Source organism: Chiloscyllium plagiosum, chromosome 26 (assembly GCF_004010195.1).
Source record: "Chiloscyllium plagiosum isolate BGI_BamShark_2017 chromosome 26, ASM401019v2, whole genome shotgun sequence".
NCBI classification, from domain to species: Eukaryota; Metazoa; Chordata; class Chondrichthyes; order Orectolobiformes; family Hemiscylliidae; genus Chiloscyllium; species Chiloscyllium plagiosum.
The window spans coordinates 26,902,466-26,915,896 of NC_057735.1; the positions used below are offsets into that span (position 1 = coordinate 26,902,466).

At 38.1% G+C, this 13,431-nt stretch overlaps 1 protein-coding gene across 5 annotated transcripts in view; it reads right to left on the bottom strand.

Annotated features, from left to right (window-relative positions):
* LOC122563200 (bromodomain and PHD finger-containing protein 3-like) overlaps positions 1-13,431 on the bottom strand; it is an 88,495-nt gene that overhangs the window by 20,823 nt on the left and 54,241 nt on the right. For all 5 annotated transcript variants that reach the window (XR_006315528.1, XM_043716750.1, XM_043716751.1 and 2 more), the window contains 3 exons: positions 12,057-12,369; positions 8,212-8,478; positions 192-722 (listed from right to left, as the gene is read on the bottom strand). Coding sequence is in view for 4 of the 5 variants with exons in the window: in XM_043716750.1 (XP_043572685.1) it covers positions 192-722; positions 8,212-8,478; positions 12,057-12,369 (1,111 nt within the window). In the remaining variant the exon portion in view is untranslated. The remainder of the gene's footprint in view (positions 1-191; positions 723-8,211; positions 8,479-12,056; positions 12,370-13,431) is intronic.

Here is a 13,431-nt window from a genome sequence, read left to right on the forward strand (position 1 = left end):
TGCAGAACAATTATTTTTTTAAAAACCCAAAAGACTGACTTGCCCTGCTAAGTAACAGCTAATGACTGACCACTATGCAGTATTTGAAGTGGCAGCAAAGAAATCTATGCACTACAATTTTAAACTATTCAAATAAGGAAGTTCAGCTGCTAACAGAACTTCTAATGAGAAAAGTAACAAAGAAGGATTACCTAGCTCTGCAGGTGTGCAAGGAGATTTCTCACTTTCACTGTCAGAGCTACAGCTCAGACTTTGAGGTCGTTTCCTTGACTGACGTCGACTCTGTAGTTTTGAGAGTGTCCCTGGCGAAGCATTCAGTGGCAACTGCTCAGTTTGGTGCTGGCTGTCTCCATTCTCCACTGGCTGACCAGAGCCCTTCTGTAACTTCATGCCATTTTTGGCCTTTCTAAAGAGAACAGATGTACGCCTGCCCACTTCATTGACTGACTGAGCGGTTGTGTCCGAGGTAGGGAGAGCTAGTCCATTTACACCACTGTCACTGAGCAGACGCTGAAGAGTATGTGAACCAAGGGTTTCCTTTTGTAGAGTTTTCCTGTTCAGGACATCACTGTCAGATTTAATTCGTTTGTGTAGTCTGCTGTGTGCCCTGCTCTCACTCACAGGTTTGAGAGTAGGTGGATCTGTGTGGGTTTCAGAGTCTGAGGGTGAAGGTGCAGGTCCAGTAGGTTCTAATGTGGGTGGCAGTGAAGATTTTGAGTCCTCTGTGGGGAGGAGGGGAAAAAAGTAGAACAATTAAACACATTTCTCCAAATTTATATTCACTTTGGGTCTCTTCAGGAAATGAACCGTTTCCTAAACGAAAATCACTTTCTAAATCATTAAATGATTGATTATTCTGAATACTGAATCAGTGACGAATCAAACCTTGACACAAAAGATCTTAATTACTTAAAATTATAATGTCATTTTTAAACAAGTGTTCTCTTCCATATGAAAGTTGCTATAATTCTCGCAGAGACAGCAGCAATACATGTACAGCAGGTCCCCGATTTATGAACATCTGACCCACGAATGTTTTAGTTTTTAGATTACTTAGTGTGGAAACAGGCCCTTCGGCCCAACAAGTCCACACCGATCCTCCGAAGAACAACCCACCCAGACCCATGCCCCTACATTTACCCCTTCACCTAACACTACGGGCAATTTAGCATGGCCAATTCACCTAACCTGCACATTTTTGGACTGTGGGAGGAAACCGGAGCACCTGGAGGAAAGCCACGCAGACAGGGGGAGAATGTGCAAACTCCACAAAGACAGTTGCCTGAGGCGGGAATTGAACCCGGGTCTCTGGCGCTATGAGGCAACAGTACTAACAACTATGCCACCATGCCGCCCTGAATGCTCATATTTAGCAACTTCACACCATACAAAGGATCTGACACACAAACATTTCATCATATGTAGGATCAGCTATTTTATATTATCTTGCATTGTTTTCCAACTTACATACAAATTGACTTGTGTATGGAATCAAGAACAGAACCCATTCGCAACTTGAAGATTGCCTGTACTATGTTGCTCTGTGTAGGGCTGCAAATTTCAAAGAACTATCTCCCATAGCTTTGCACATATCAAATCTAAAAATCAAAATCTAAAAACATGGGAGCAGGTCTTTAACTTGTGGTTTAAGCATATGCTCAATTTGGATGATTCACTGTCAGTCATGCTGACAGTGGATGCTTTCTATAACAGACTATATAATCCACAGATTCAAATCTACTCCATCATCTTTCATTTTATCTGTTATTTTCACATAGCTACTTTTCCAACTCTCTTCCCCTGCCCAGGCCCCTTTCCTACCTACGCTGAACAGGCAAGATTGCCTCTCCATCGCCCATTACCCCACACTCTCATTGAAACAGAAGAGGTCAGAGTAACAATCTACACAATCAACCCCTGCATCCTTCCTCTGTCGTAACTGCCATTGCCCTTTACACCATTCCAGAATGACTGGCAAGAGACTACAGGCTCATTCACCTTTTCTTTTCCATTCTCACACTGCTATACAGTTACCTCAAAGTTTTGTTTGCTTTCAGAAGTCACTTTTAAGTTAATTTGAGCCAAAAGTAAGCTACTGCGTATATACCTCTCATTCTGCTTTTCTCAACTTATCTCTGGGAAACAGCCGTCATGAAGCAGAATGTTTACATTTCCTGTCTAAAAACACATGGTCAAGCCTCAAAATGTAATTTTCATTTTGAAAAATAAGCTAAAATTAGCATGAGGAAGGCAATGTTTCAATATGAAACATATTCTGAAGTTTATAGAACATAAGAGCTACAACAGGTGTGATTACTGAGTCTGAAAATTTTCACAAAAAAAAGCCAGCATGTGTTTTAAAAAAGTTATTTGAAAAATTTCCCTCTAACTTTGTTAACTATGTTTTTGAAAAATGTTACAACATAAAGAAAACCTCAAGGAAAATATCCACGTGAGCTGAATAAATGTCACTGATGCAAACTGGAAAAAATAGCTATTGCAGTTTGTCAAAGCTAATACCAAATAGTATTCTGGACAAAATAATCAAACCCAAATCATTGAGATGTTTAAAATTTTCAAAAGGCATGGCTTTTAAAAAAAACCTAATATTTTTAAGAGTTCCATCAAGCACTCAGGATGTCCCAAAGCACTTTATACTTGACAGCCAATGACTTCCTTTTAAACTATAGTCGCTTTTGTAAGAAATGCAACCAAGTTAAAAATGGTAAATTCCCAAGTGAACAGATAATCTGATAAAACACACAGCCTGTTTTCACTGAAGCTACTTGAGGAATAAGTTCCAGATTTTTTGTGCTAGTCAGGTTATTTTGTAATTAATTTTTGGAAGTTTTACAATCACATTTTCCAAATCCGCCTTGGTTTCTTGCAGTTTCCAAACTTATTAATTGGTTTTTCAATCAAAGAAACTCAAGATTATTTTCCTGTACTATACTGTTCTACGTTCTACTTGTAAATCTACAACTCTGATCAGTAAAGTTGTCAAAACAAATTGTTGCAAATATTTCTGAAACACTTTTGTGGAAGTCTTTCATCTGGTTTACATATCACTTGAACAAAGATGTTTTATACATGTTTATTTCTGCAAAGATTTTATCAAATGGAAGCCACTCTACTTGAAAAGCGTGAACACAATTCACACAGCTTTCCAGACCAATCAATGTCAACTAAAAGATTCAAGTTGCCAGGTTACATTTGCCAGCCTGCAGTTGTTCTTTCAACTTTTGAAATGTTTACAACTGACACATTAATATGCATTGAGCCTGCCAGGGCCCAGTGCTTATAAACCCATTCTCTCCATAATCTGGTGTGTCACTTGGACATTTACTGACAAAGAAATTCCCAAGAAAACTATTTTTAAAACCATTGAAGCCAACAGCATTATTTTTTCATACAATTATCAAGTAAAAGTACAAATGTAAACTCTGAAGACATTTCAGTAAAAGAAACTGACGCAGTTTTCAAGAGGTTGATTAGTTTCTTCCAATATATAACATCTGATTTTCAATTTTTTTTTATTCTAATGGCATTACCATCACTGAATACCATACTAACAAGATCCATTACCATTGACCAGAAACTGAACTGTACGAGTGACAGTTATTATGGCTATAACAGCAGATCAGAGGGCTAGGAATTCTACAGCCTCCTGTCTCCCTAGTGCCTGTCAATCAATTACAAGGCACAAGTTTAGAGTGTGATGGAATATCTTCCATTTGCTGGTATCAGTGCAGCTACAACATAAGAAGCTTGACTTAAAACATGAAACATCCGAATCATTGTTGATTTAAAAGGGTGGCACAGTGACTCAGTGTTAGTGCTGCTGCCTCACATCGTCAGGGATTCAGGTTTGATCCCAGCCTCTGGTGACTGTGTGTGGCATTTGCATATTCTCCCCGTGTCTGCGTAGGTTTCCTCCAGGTGCTCTGCAATCCAAAGATGTGCAGGTTAGGTGAATTGGCCATGCTAAATTGCCCATAGTGTTCAGGGATGTGGAGGTTAGGTGCATTAGGCAAAAATAGGATAGGGGAATGGGTCTGGGTGGGTTACTCTTTGGAGGGTTGCTATGGACTTGTTGGGCCAAAGGACCTGTTTCCACACTGTAGGGAATCTAATTCTTGACACCATCCAGGACAGACAAGCAGGAGGTGGGAAGAACACAGCAAGCCAAGCAGCATCAGGAGGTGAAGAAATCAATGTGTGAGGTGTAACCCTTCTTCAGGATGCAGGTTGGGTGTAAGGGAAGCTGTAAATAATGGGATAGGGGTGGGGAGGGGTTTGGGTGGGGAGAAGGGCTAAGTGATAAGGTAGTGATAGGAGAATACAAGTAGAGGATACGACCTGGTTGGTCAATGGGAGGAATGACTAGGTTGGTATCTGGAAGGAAGGGTTGATGAGAGGAATGGGAGGTAAGGGGCTGGAAAGGGAGTCAGGGGATGGGCAGGGAGATTATTTGACTGACATTTCACCTGCACCTTCAACATTCATTCTCTTTACCACCAATACATAGAGGCAACAGTATGCACCATTTACTTGATGCACCGCAGCAACTCACCAAACTATGTCAACCTCATCTTCCAAATCTGCAACCTCTACTACCTAAATGGACAAGGATAGCAGGTGCTCGGGAACATCACCACCAGCAAGTTCCCTCCAATTCACAGACCATCCTGACTTGAAACTATATTGCCAATCCTTAACAGTCACTATGTCAAAAATCCTCGAACGCCCTTCCTAACAGTACTGTAGGTATTCCAACAACCCCCAAGGACTACAGAGATTCAAGAAATCAGATGACAACCACATGCTTCAAGACAATTAAGTTTGGGGAATAAATGCCAGCCTATCCAGTAATAGCCATATTTACTTGAACTCACTGAAGAAAACTTTAAATGACAGCTTTCAAAGTGGAGTATTTATTCCATGTAATATACCAATTGTATGCTTTTAATTTCATGGATAATTTGACGTGTAAGGTCATCAACAACTTCTGGAAGGACTGCACTATTGATCAATATCAGAGAGAGGTTCTAAAAGAAGTCCAGAAAGTAGATATTTAGCCAATAGATTTTATTTGAAATGCACTACATATTGATATATTTTAGATTCATATATTTCTTGTCCTTCACCATTAAATACTGCTGGTACAACTGTATTTATGCCCTTATTTATAGGAAGGAAAGAACTATTTATTTCCCAGAAATCAATCAAGAAAACTTCTCTGACCATAACTAAAGAGATCTCTTACAATCTCACTCTGAAATCCTTTCAACATGCAAATTCATTTTGAGCACATATATATCCACATGTAAATATGCAGTCAATTTCTTGATTTCCTGATTACATTCAATAAATTTTGTAGACTACGTTGTAAGAATTCAAAAAGCATGAAAACTTTGTACATTGACTGCAATGTAAAAACAAACAAAACTAAAAGGTTCATCAGGCTAAATTTTCAATAGTGCTGCACCTGAATTTATTAGAGATTTTATCTCTAATGCCCTACTCAATAGATTACCCAGATAAAAATCAATGGCTGCAATAATTATATTTACATTTACATCAGTCCTCTCAAAAGGTTACAATTATTCCCCTCTTCTTCTGGAGCTCTACAGCCTCTAATACACAAAATGTCTTGATTCTACAGTAGTTTTCACATCGAAATTGTAAATGTTCGCTACTTTAAGACGGTTCTTAAATGGACAGTAATTCTTGGAGTATGCACTTGTACAATTAATGTAGAAATCCAGATGAGACTGTCAGTGACTCTAGGCTTTGCCACAGCGTATATTTGAAAAAACCCTTCAAACTGTAATGATTTGGAAATCACTAACCATAACCCATGCAGACTATAAAAAAGTCAATATAAAAACCCATGGAGATGTGACATTTTGTCAAATGAGGTTTAACAACCGGTACATTTTACTGGGTTCTGTCCTCCAATCCCACACCCCACAACATTAGGAGACAGATTCAGGCGGTTAAGACAGGGAAGTCAATAAGCTTCATAAAATTAAAAGTGTCTTTCTATTTCAATCTCTCCAACTGACCTTGAATCTATTACAATAATATAGTTACTTTTGGGAGAAAATCAGAAAGTGCTGCAGAAACTCAGCAGATCTGGCAGCGTGTGTGGACAGAAAAAAAAAAATAATGTTTTGAGTCCAGTGAGCCTTCATAAGAACTTAAAGCAGCTCAGAAATGGGGAAATTTATGCTGATGACAGGGAGTTGCAGTTGGAAGAAAGGAGGAGTGAGACAAGTAGAAGGAGACAGTTCCCAGAGAAAGGGAGGTTAAAGAAGAGAAGCAGACAAAAGGATTGTTGATGGAGAGTTGAGGAAGAAGCAAATGCTGAACAGGTGCTAACAAGAACTGAATATTTCAACAAGAATAACAAGAATATTTCAAAACGAGCCGTTGAGAGCAACCCATACAGAACAGGACCTGAAAGTGTGGGAGTGGGTAACAAACATGGAGGTAGGTGTACAGGCTCTGAAATTGCTGAACTCAAAATTGAATTCTGAGGGATGTATGATACCTAGGCAGAAGTTGAGGTGTTGTTCCTTCAGCCTGTGAGAGCTTTGGTGAAGCACTGCAGCAGGCCTGAGACAGAAATTATGGCAATGGGAACACAGTGGTCTATGGAAGCTCACTTTTACACATAGTACAGAGGCGTTCAATAATGTGGTCACCCAGTCTGCATTTCTGTAAAGACCACATTGGGAACAGCGACTACAGTAGAATTGTTTGAATGAAGTCCAGGTAAATGGCAGTTTACCTGGACTGTGTCTAGAACCTTTTATTTTGAGGAGGGAGAAGGTAAATGGCCAAGTGTCGCATCTTCTGTGATGGTATGGGAAGATACCATAGAAGTGAAGAGACATTTGGAGTGGAGGACTGGTGGACCAGAGTGTCCTGAAGGGAATAGTGCATGGTATGCTGACAAAGGAGGGAAGGAGAATAGATTTCTGATGAGTGGAGGTGGTGAAAATGGCAGCTTTGGGTGTGGAGGCTGATGGTTAAAAAGTGAGGGCAAAGGGGACTCTGTTGTGGGAGGGAAGTGGTGAGAGTGGGATCAGAAGTGTGGAAAATAGGTCGGACGTGGTTGAAGGCCATGTCAACCACAACAGCAGGGAATCCTCGGTTGAGGGAAAAAGGTGGACATATCTGAGGATGCATGTGGAAGGTGATGTCATCAGAACAGATGCAACAGAAATGAAGAAATTGGGAGAATGGAATGGAGTCCTTACAGGGGCAAGGTGTGACTATATATAGTCAAAGTAACAGGAGGTCAGGATTCTTAATGAGAGGAAGAGGGACTGGGTTAAAGAGGCCAGGAGGGAGGGTTAAACAGGGGAGGAATATCACTCTGAATTGGATGTTACTGCAATAGGCAAATGAGGTTTACCTTTACCATTATGCTGCACAGCCTAAGCCACTGGGATCCCTACATGGCATAGGTGTACCTCTATCATTGGTAAAATATCAACATCAGCATGAAGAGACTCTTAAGTGGCTTAATTGTCCACCTAAACATCTCAATAGTCCCAAGGTCAGGCAGGTGTCTCCACACCTCCTTTGCACCATGTAAAATTTCAGACAGATTGGGTGTTGGAGAGTGAGCAGCAGGAAGGACATATGTTGGATAATATGTCCCCATCCCACTTTCAAATTACCTGGTGGGGAATGTAAAATTAAGCCTTAGAATTCTAATGACATGCTAAGTTCTTAACTACTGATAAAATTATTTCATCAGGCATGAGAAGTTTTTATGTTTAAAGGTATGTCAAACTTCTCCATTATGGTGAAGAAATTCCACATTTTTAAAATACATAAAGGTTGATTATATTTTAGTTTCTAACAAACCTATACGCATGTCCTAATCATTTATTTAATTCTCTGTAAAATATAATTAAAAACAAAAGGGTAAGCAGTCTATTTTATTTCTTGGCTTGCTATTATGAAAATTCTTCAACAATACTAACTTCTTTCCCTGATCAATGGAATTATTGTTGCTGGACACCTGGAGATCTACTTGACATAGTGCCTGATTTAATTTCAAATCAGGCAAAGAAGAAATCCATGCCACAGAGATCAGTAGATCTGTGTGAACTTTTTTCAAGCTGAGCAATGAGTGACTATGAAGTTTGTGCCACAGAAATAATATACTGTAAAAAAAAAAAAATCACACACCTCTTTCAGCACTATCTTCATGGTTTTCAACCACTGGCTTTCCATTATCTTCCTTTGACAATTCAGAGTAGCTGCCATTATGCAGATGCTGCTGTTGTGCCAGTTTATGTCTGATGCTGTTGATTTCTCTCCTCAGTAATCTTACACGCTTCGATCTAGCTCCACTTGACTTCATGGTACATGTTATATCCAATTTGTCTAGCAACTCTTTGAGCTGGTCCTCCAGCGACAGATGGGCTCTGTTCTCTGGAATCAGCATATTATCCACTGAAGAACAAATTAAAACAAATTGAATCCAAGAATTCCCCATGGTATGCAAATGATGTTCTGCTTTTAACCTTCCTAGTCTGGTTTGCACGATTAAAATACATAAAAGTTATTAAAATATAAGAACAAACAATTTTGACATGAACAAATATAAATTCACAGTTAAAATTTTGACTACAGTTCGTGGAATTGCTTATCATTTGGGAATTATTAGTAATGTCATAATGAAGAAGCAGTACTAAGATATTAGAATTTAATAATGAAATTCTCTACATTGAAAAGCCAATACTGATCACAAACTGAACTGATCAACAATCGTGTTTGAATCCCAAATTAATTACAATTTCAAATCAGAATTTAGAGAATAAAACACAAATTTTAGAAACTGGCTCAAGTCACTGAAAGCATGAGTGAGATAAGATCCAAATTTATGAGCTTTACATGCAAAACTCTGCACACTTGTTTGAAATTGAAATTCATTAACCCGTCAGGCTGCTTACAATTTAGTTATACAAATGACTGAAACAGTGCCTTTGAATTAGACATAATTACACGACCTTCAATGTACTACAATGTACAATGCTTCATCATTGACCAAAATTGAGGACTGGCAAGTACATGGCATCATATTCATCCAAGGTGCCCATCATCAGAAAATGAAATACAACTTGAATACTTCAATCAACATTTAAATTAATGATTAAATATAGTAGATGACCGTTAGAATGCATCATTTTGTCTAAAAGAGAAATTTATTTTATGTACATTATTATTTATCAGCTTGTAATATTCTGAGGTACTCTAGTCACAGTCTCATGCGCATAAACAGTTAAAATTTATTTTTCCGTTAGAGGCAACAGAATAGATGCTGTGAGAGTTTTAATTTTGTCCACCACAGTCCAACACCAGCTCATTTACATCATGGATGTTACAAATACTGATCTACACAGACTTTCTAGTCAATTGTTTTTGTCTTGCCTCCAGTGCTATGGAATTTTATCTGCTTTTTGAAAGGGTAGAGTTCACAGCCCTGATGGCCAAGAGAACCAGATTTGTTCCTATTTCATTCACTTTGCTGCAAGAATGCAAATTCATTGCTTCAAACTTATAAACCTCAACTTCAGAAGAACGCTCTTAAATTGATTTCACTTCAGTTAGAATGTGATGAGCATTACACTACATATAAAAGCCATTTCCCATATTTGGATAAGGGAATCAAGGGTTGAGGAAAAGGGACCAAATGGAAATGAGGATTATAAGATTAGCAATGTTTGGTGTACTTCTGTTCCTACATCTTATGGTCTTACAATAATTAATATATTTAACTGACTGAACCTACATCTTTTACTGTCATTTACTAATTCCTTCATGGCATTGTCCACATCTTTCTCCGCAAGTTTCTTCAGCCATATACTGCAACCACTCAGCTCCATTGTTTAGATTCTGATCTCTCCTTCACTGTCATGTTTAGTTAATGATACAAGTATCAGCCACCTTAACTCTACAATCTGGAATAATTTCCCTAAGTCACTCTTAGTTACAACAACCAAAATATATAAGGACGGGGTAATGCCGGCTGCTGTTTTTCCAAGGCAGGGATGGGGAATCAAGAGTGAGCAGCAGCCTTTTTTGCAGAAGTGACTGTCTACATGAAGTGGAGGGGAAAGGCAGTCTGTAAGAGAGAGAGTGAGGAAGACGGGAGGTTGTAAGGGGGCATGCTGGGGAGCTGCAATGTGAGGGAACAGAGACTGCAAGAGTGGACAAGTGGGAGACTGCAAGAGCAGGGAAGGCAGGCTGCAAGAACAGGGAAGTGAGAGATGACAAAAAAGACAGCAGTGTTAAATCTGTCAACAAAAGAATACTCAGCTAACCAGCACGAGGAAAACTCAAAATCGCTAAGTTACTTACTTGTGAATTAATATGGTATCTACGTTATGTCTGCACAATTTCAGGAGCTATATGGGGAACCTCTAGTGGATGCTATTCCAATAAACACCATCAATTTTTAAATTTAAATCTGTGATTGAGCTTTGAGATGTCATAAAAATGTTATTAACAGCCTGGTTAAAATATTCCAGCTTTGTGAATATGCAATTAAAAACATATTAGCAGTGACCTCACCAGTCTGTGCAAGGTGTATTTAAGGTGTTGGCTTTTATGTGCACAAATGTATCAGTTATTTTGAGAAAATAATATCCGAAGTATGTAAGTTAGCTCAGTGAGCTGAAAGGTTCGTTTTCAGACGTTTTGTCACTATACTAGGTAACATCATCAGTGAGAGTCTCCAGTGAAGCGTTGGGGGTACGTCTTGCCTCTCTATTTATAGGTCTTGATTTCTTAAGGTGGATGATGTCATTTCAGGTTCTTTTTTCCCAAAGGGAGGCAGATAGGATCTAAAGCGACGTGTTTATTCATGGAGCTCTGGTTACAGAGGCAGGACATGCCACCTGCGCTTCAGTGGAGGCTCTCACTGATTATCTTACCTTGTATGGTGACGAAACATCTGAAAACAAACCTTCAAGCTCAGTGAGCTACCTTACATACTTATCATCAACCTGAGCTACAAATCTTCTCAAAAATTGCTAAAATAATATCCTGTTGCTAACTTGTCTGTTGCCTTGTGCCAATTTAAATACAGTGGAACCTAAGGAATTAATATTCTCTTTGTGCTTTGTGGCTATAAATTTACTGAGGTTGATAATTATTGAGGATATTGATTAATTCAAACTTGTATTGATCTGTATCCCCATTACCCCACATTTACCAGAGATAACAGATCTATTTTGCTCTGCCCTGGTCACTACAGGCCAATTTAGCATGGCCAATCAACCTGCATATCTTTGAACCATGGTAGTTAACTGGAGCACCCAGAGAAACCCCACACAGTCACCCAAGGCTGGAATCTAACCTGGGTCCCTGGTGTTGTAAGGCAACAGTTCTGAGCGTATTTTAAAACATTCTCTATCCCTACGCTCATATCCTTCTGGTTCTAACACCATAGATAAAGTGGATGGGAAAAAGTACAAAAGTTACTAAAAATGAAAACAGAGCACAAACTCAATTATGGAAACGTAGATTTCAAAAATTAAAGATGGATTTCCTGTGGTACAGTTTATGCAGCTTTATGCATTTAAAAAATCTGCCTTTCACATACCAGTAGCCATGATTAATAAATGCTTATAACTTATTGACTGCAGAAAATTAAATCTGAGTACTTAATCCTGTGTTAGACAATCAAAAAAAAGGACAAACTAAATTTCTTAACTGCATCATTTTAAAAAGGACAATTGGTATCCCTGAGAGGACTAATTAACATGTAACCCTACACGCTTAAAGCATGGCTTGCTATATGCAATATTCAAAAACAGCAAGTACAGTAATTGATTAGACTTTTTGAAAATAGAGTAATGCAACTTAATTTTTGAATGTTAACCATCTTGACAAAAACAAAATCAGGTAGCTTAAATAGGATATAATTCACTTAATAGTTTTTAAATTTGGAGTTCCCTCCCCCATTTGAAATCATTTTCTAATGAAATAACAAAGAAATAGCCAATCTGCACTGTCAGAATACCCACCATCCTCCCAGGAGAAACGGTAGAAGTTTGCCAAGTTTGGTGATTCAGGTAGATGCATTCCAGTTTCATAGTCGTATCCAATGTTTTCAGCTTGGCGTCGAGCACACCTTAGTATGGAACCTCCTATGTCTCTCAATCTCACTGCTGCCCGGTAAAATATAGTTTCCTTAGCGTTATACTTCATACAGTTGTTTATGACAAGATTAAAATCTGATTCAAACTCATCAAGGGTTTTGTAACTGTGAGTTTCTAGCTTTTTCCTCATGGTAGAAAAGTCCATAGGGTGTGTAATAAACTCTAGATAGTCTGGAACCTTGCAAAAACAAAAACATTAGTAAGTAAATCTCAATTACATAGAATCCTTTCTCCTCCAACTCTCCCACAAACATACTGTACATTAAATAAATCTCCATCAAGATCTCTTAATTAAATTCTTTATGACTTATTTGTAGATTTTTAACTGAACTTACTGAAGACCTCCCAAATTAATACACTCAATAATGTTTTGTGCACTTAATAGTGTTATCAGCAATTCCATTCACAGAAGTTTACAACAAACTGATGAAACACTATGTTGCTGATAATATATATATATTTGGCTGTTTTAGAGATACAAAGAAGAACCTTTCTTGAACAGATGCAATCTATGCAGTAATTTCTCTACACTTTCTAAATTATACGGAATAACTGAGCATACATCTAACTAATTTGAACATGATTCTGATTCATGCACAGAGCTCAAATGTAACAATACCGTCAAAGATAACATTTAAAACCATGCATTACTTTGAGGAACTGGGGTGGGTAGGAACAAAAATGCATACTGCCGAATTCCTACTGGCAAGATTTCCAGGGAAGAAATGTATTATCTGTTCCCTAATAGCACTGTGGCTGTACAAACACTACACAAACTGCAGCAGTCAACAAGACAACCCACCAATACCTTCTCAAGAGCAATTAAAATGGATAAAGTCTTTCCAGCAACTATCATATTCCACAAATTAAAATAAAATAAAATCAATCAATCAAAGTAACTCCACAAATGTAGTTTTACCGATATAATTTGACAATGGCCCAACAGCCTAAGTAGTTGATCATTTAGAGGATGATTGAATTTGACATTAAATGTCATCCAGGTTAAAATTACTCATGAACTTACTTAGATACAATTTAAATGTACTTACTTGAAAATAATGAAAATGTAAACGCACATCCAAATTAATTGCTTACATTTGAAGTTGATCTAAAATATTTGGTACGGATACTCATAAGGACCATTTGTATGTTCAAGCTTGCTCTAACATTCAATACAATTGTGTATGATCTTATATTTCAATGCCACTTTGAGCTGCTTGCCATATTCTTGATTTGCTGA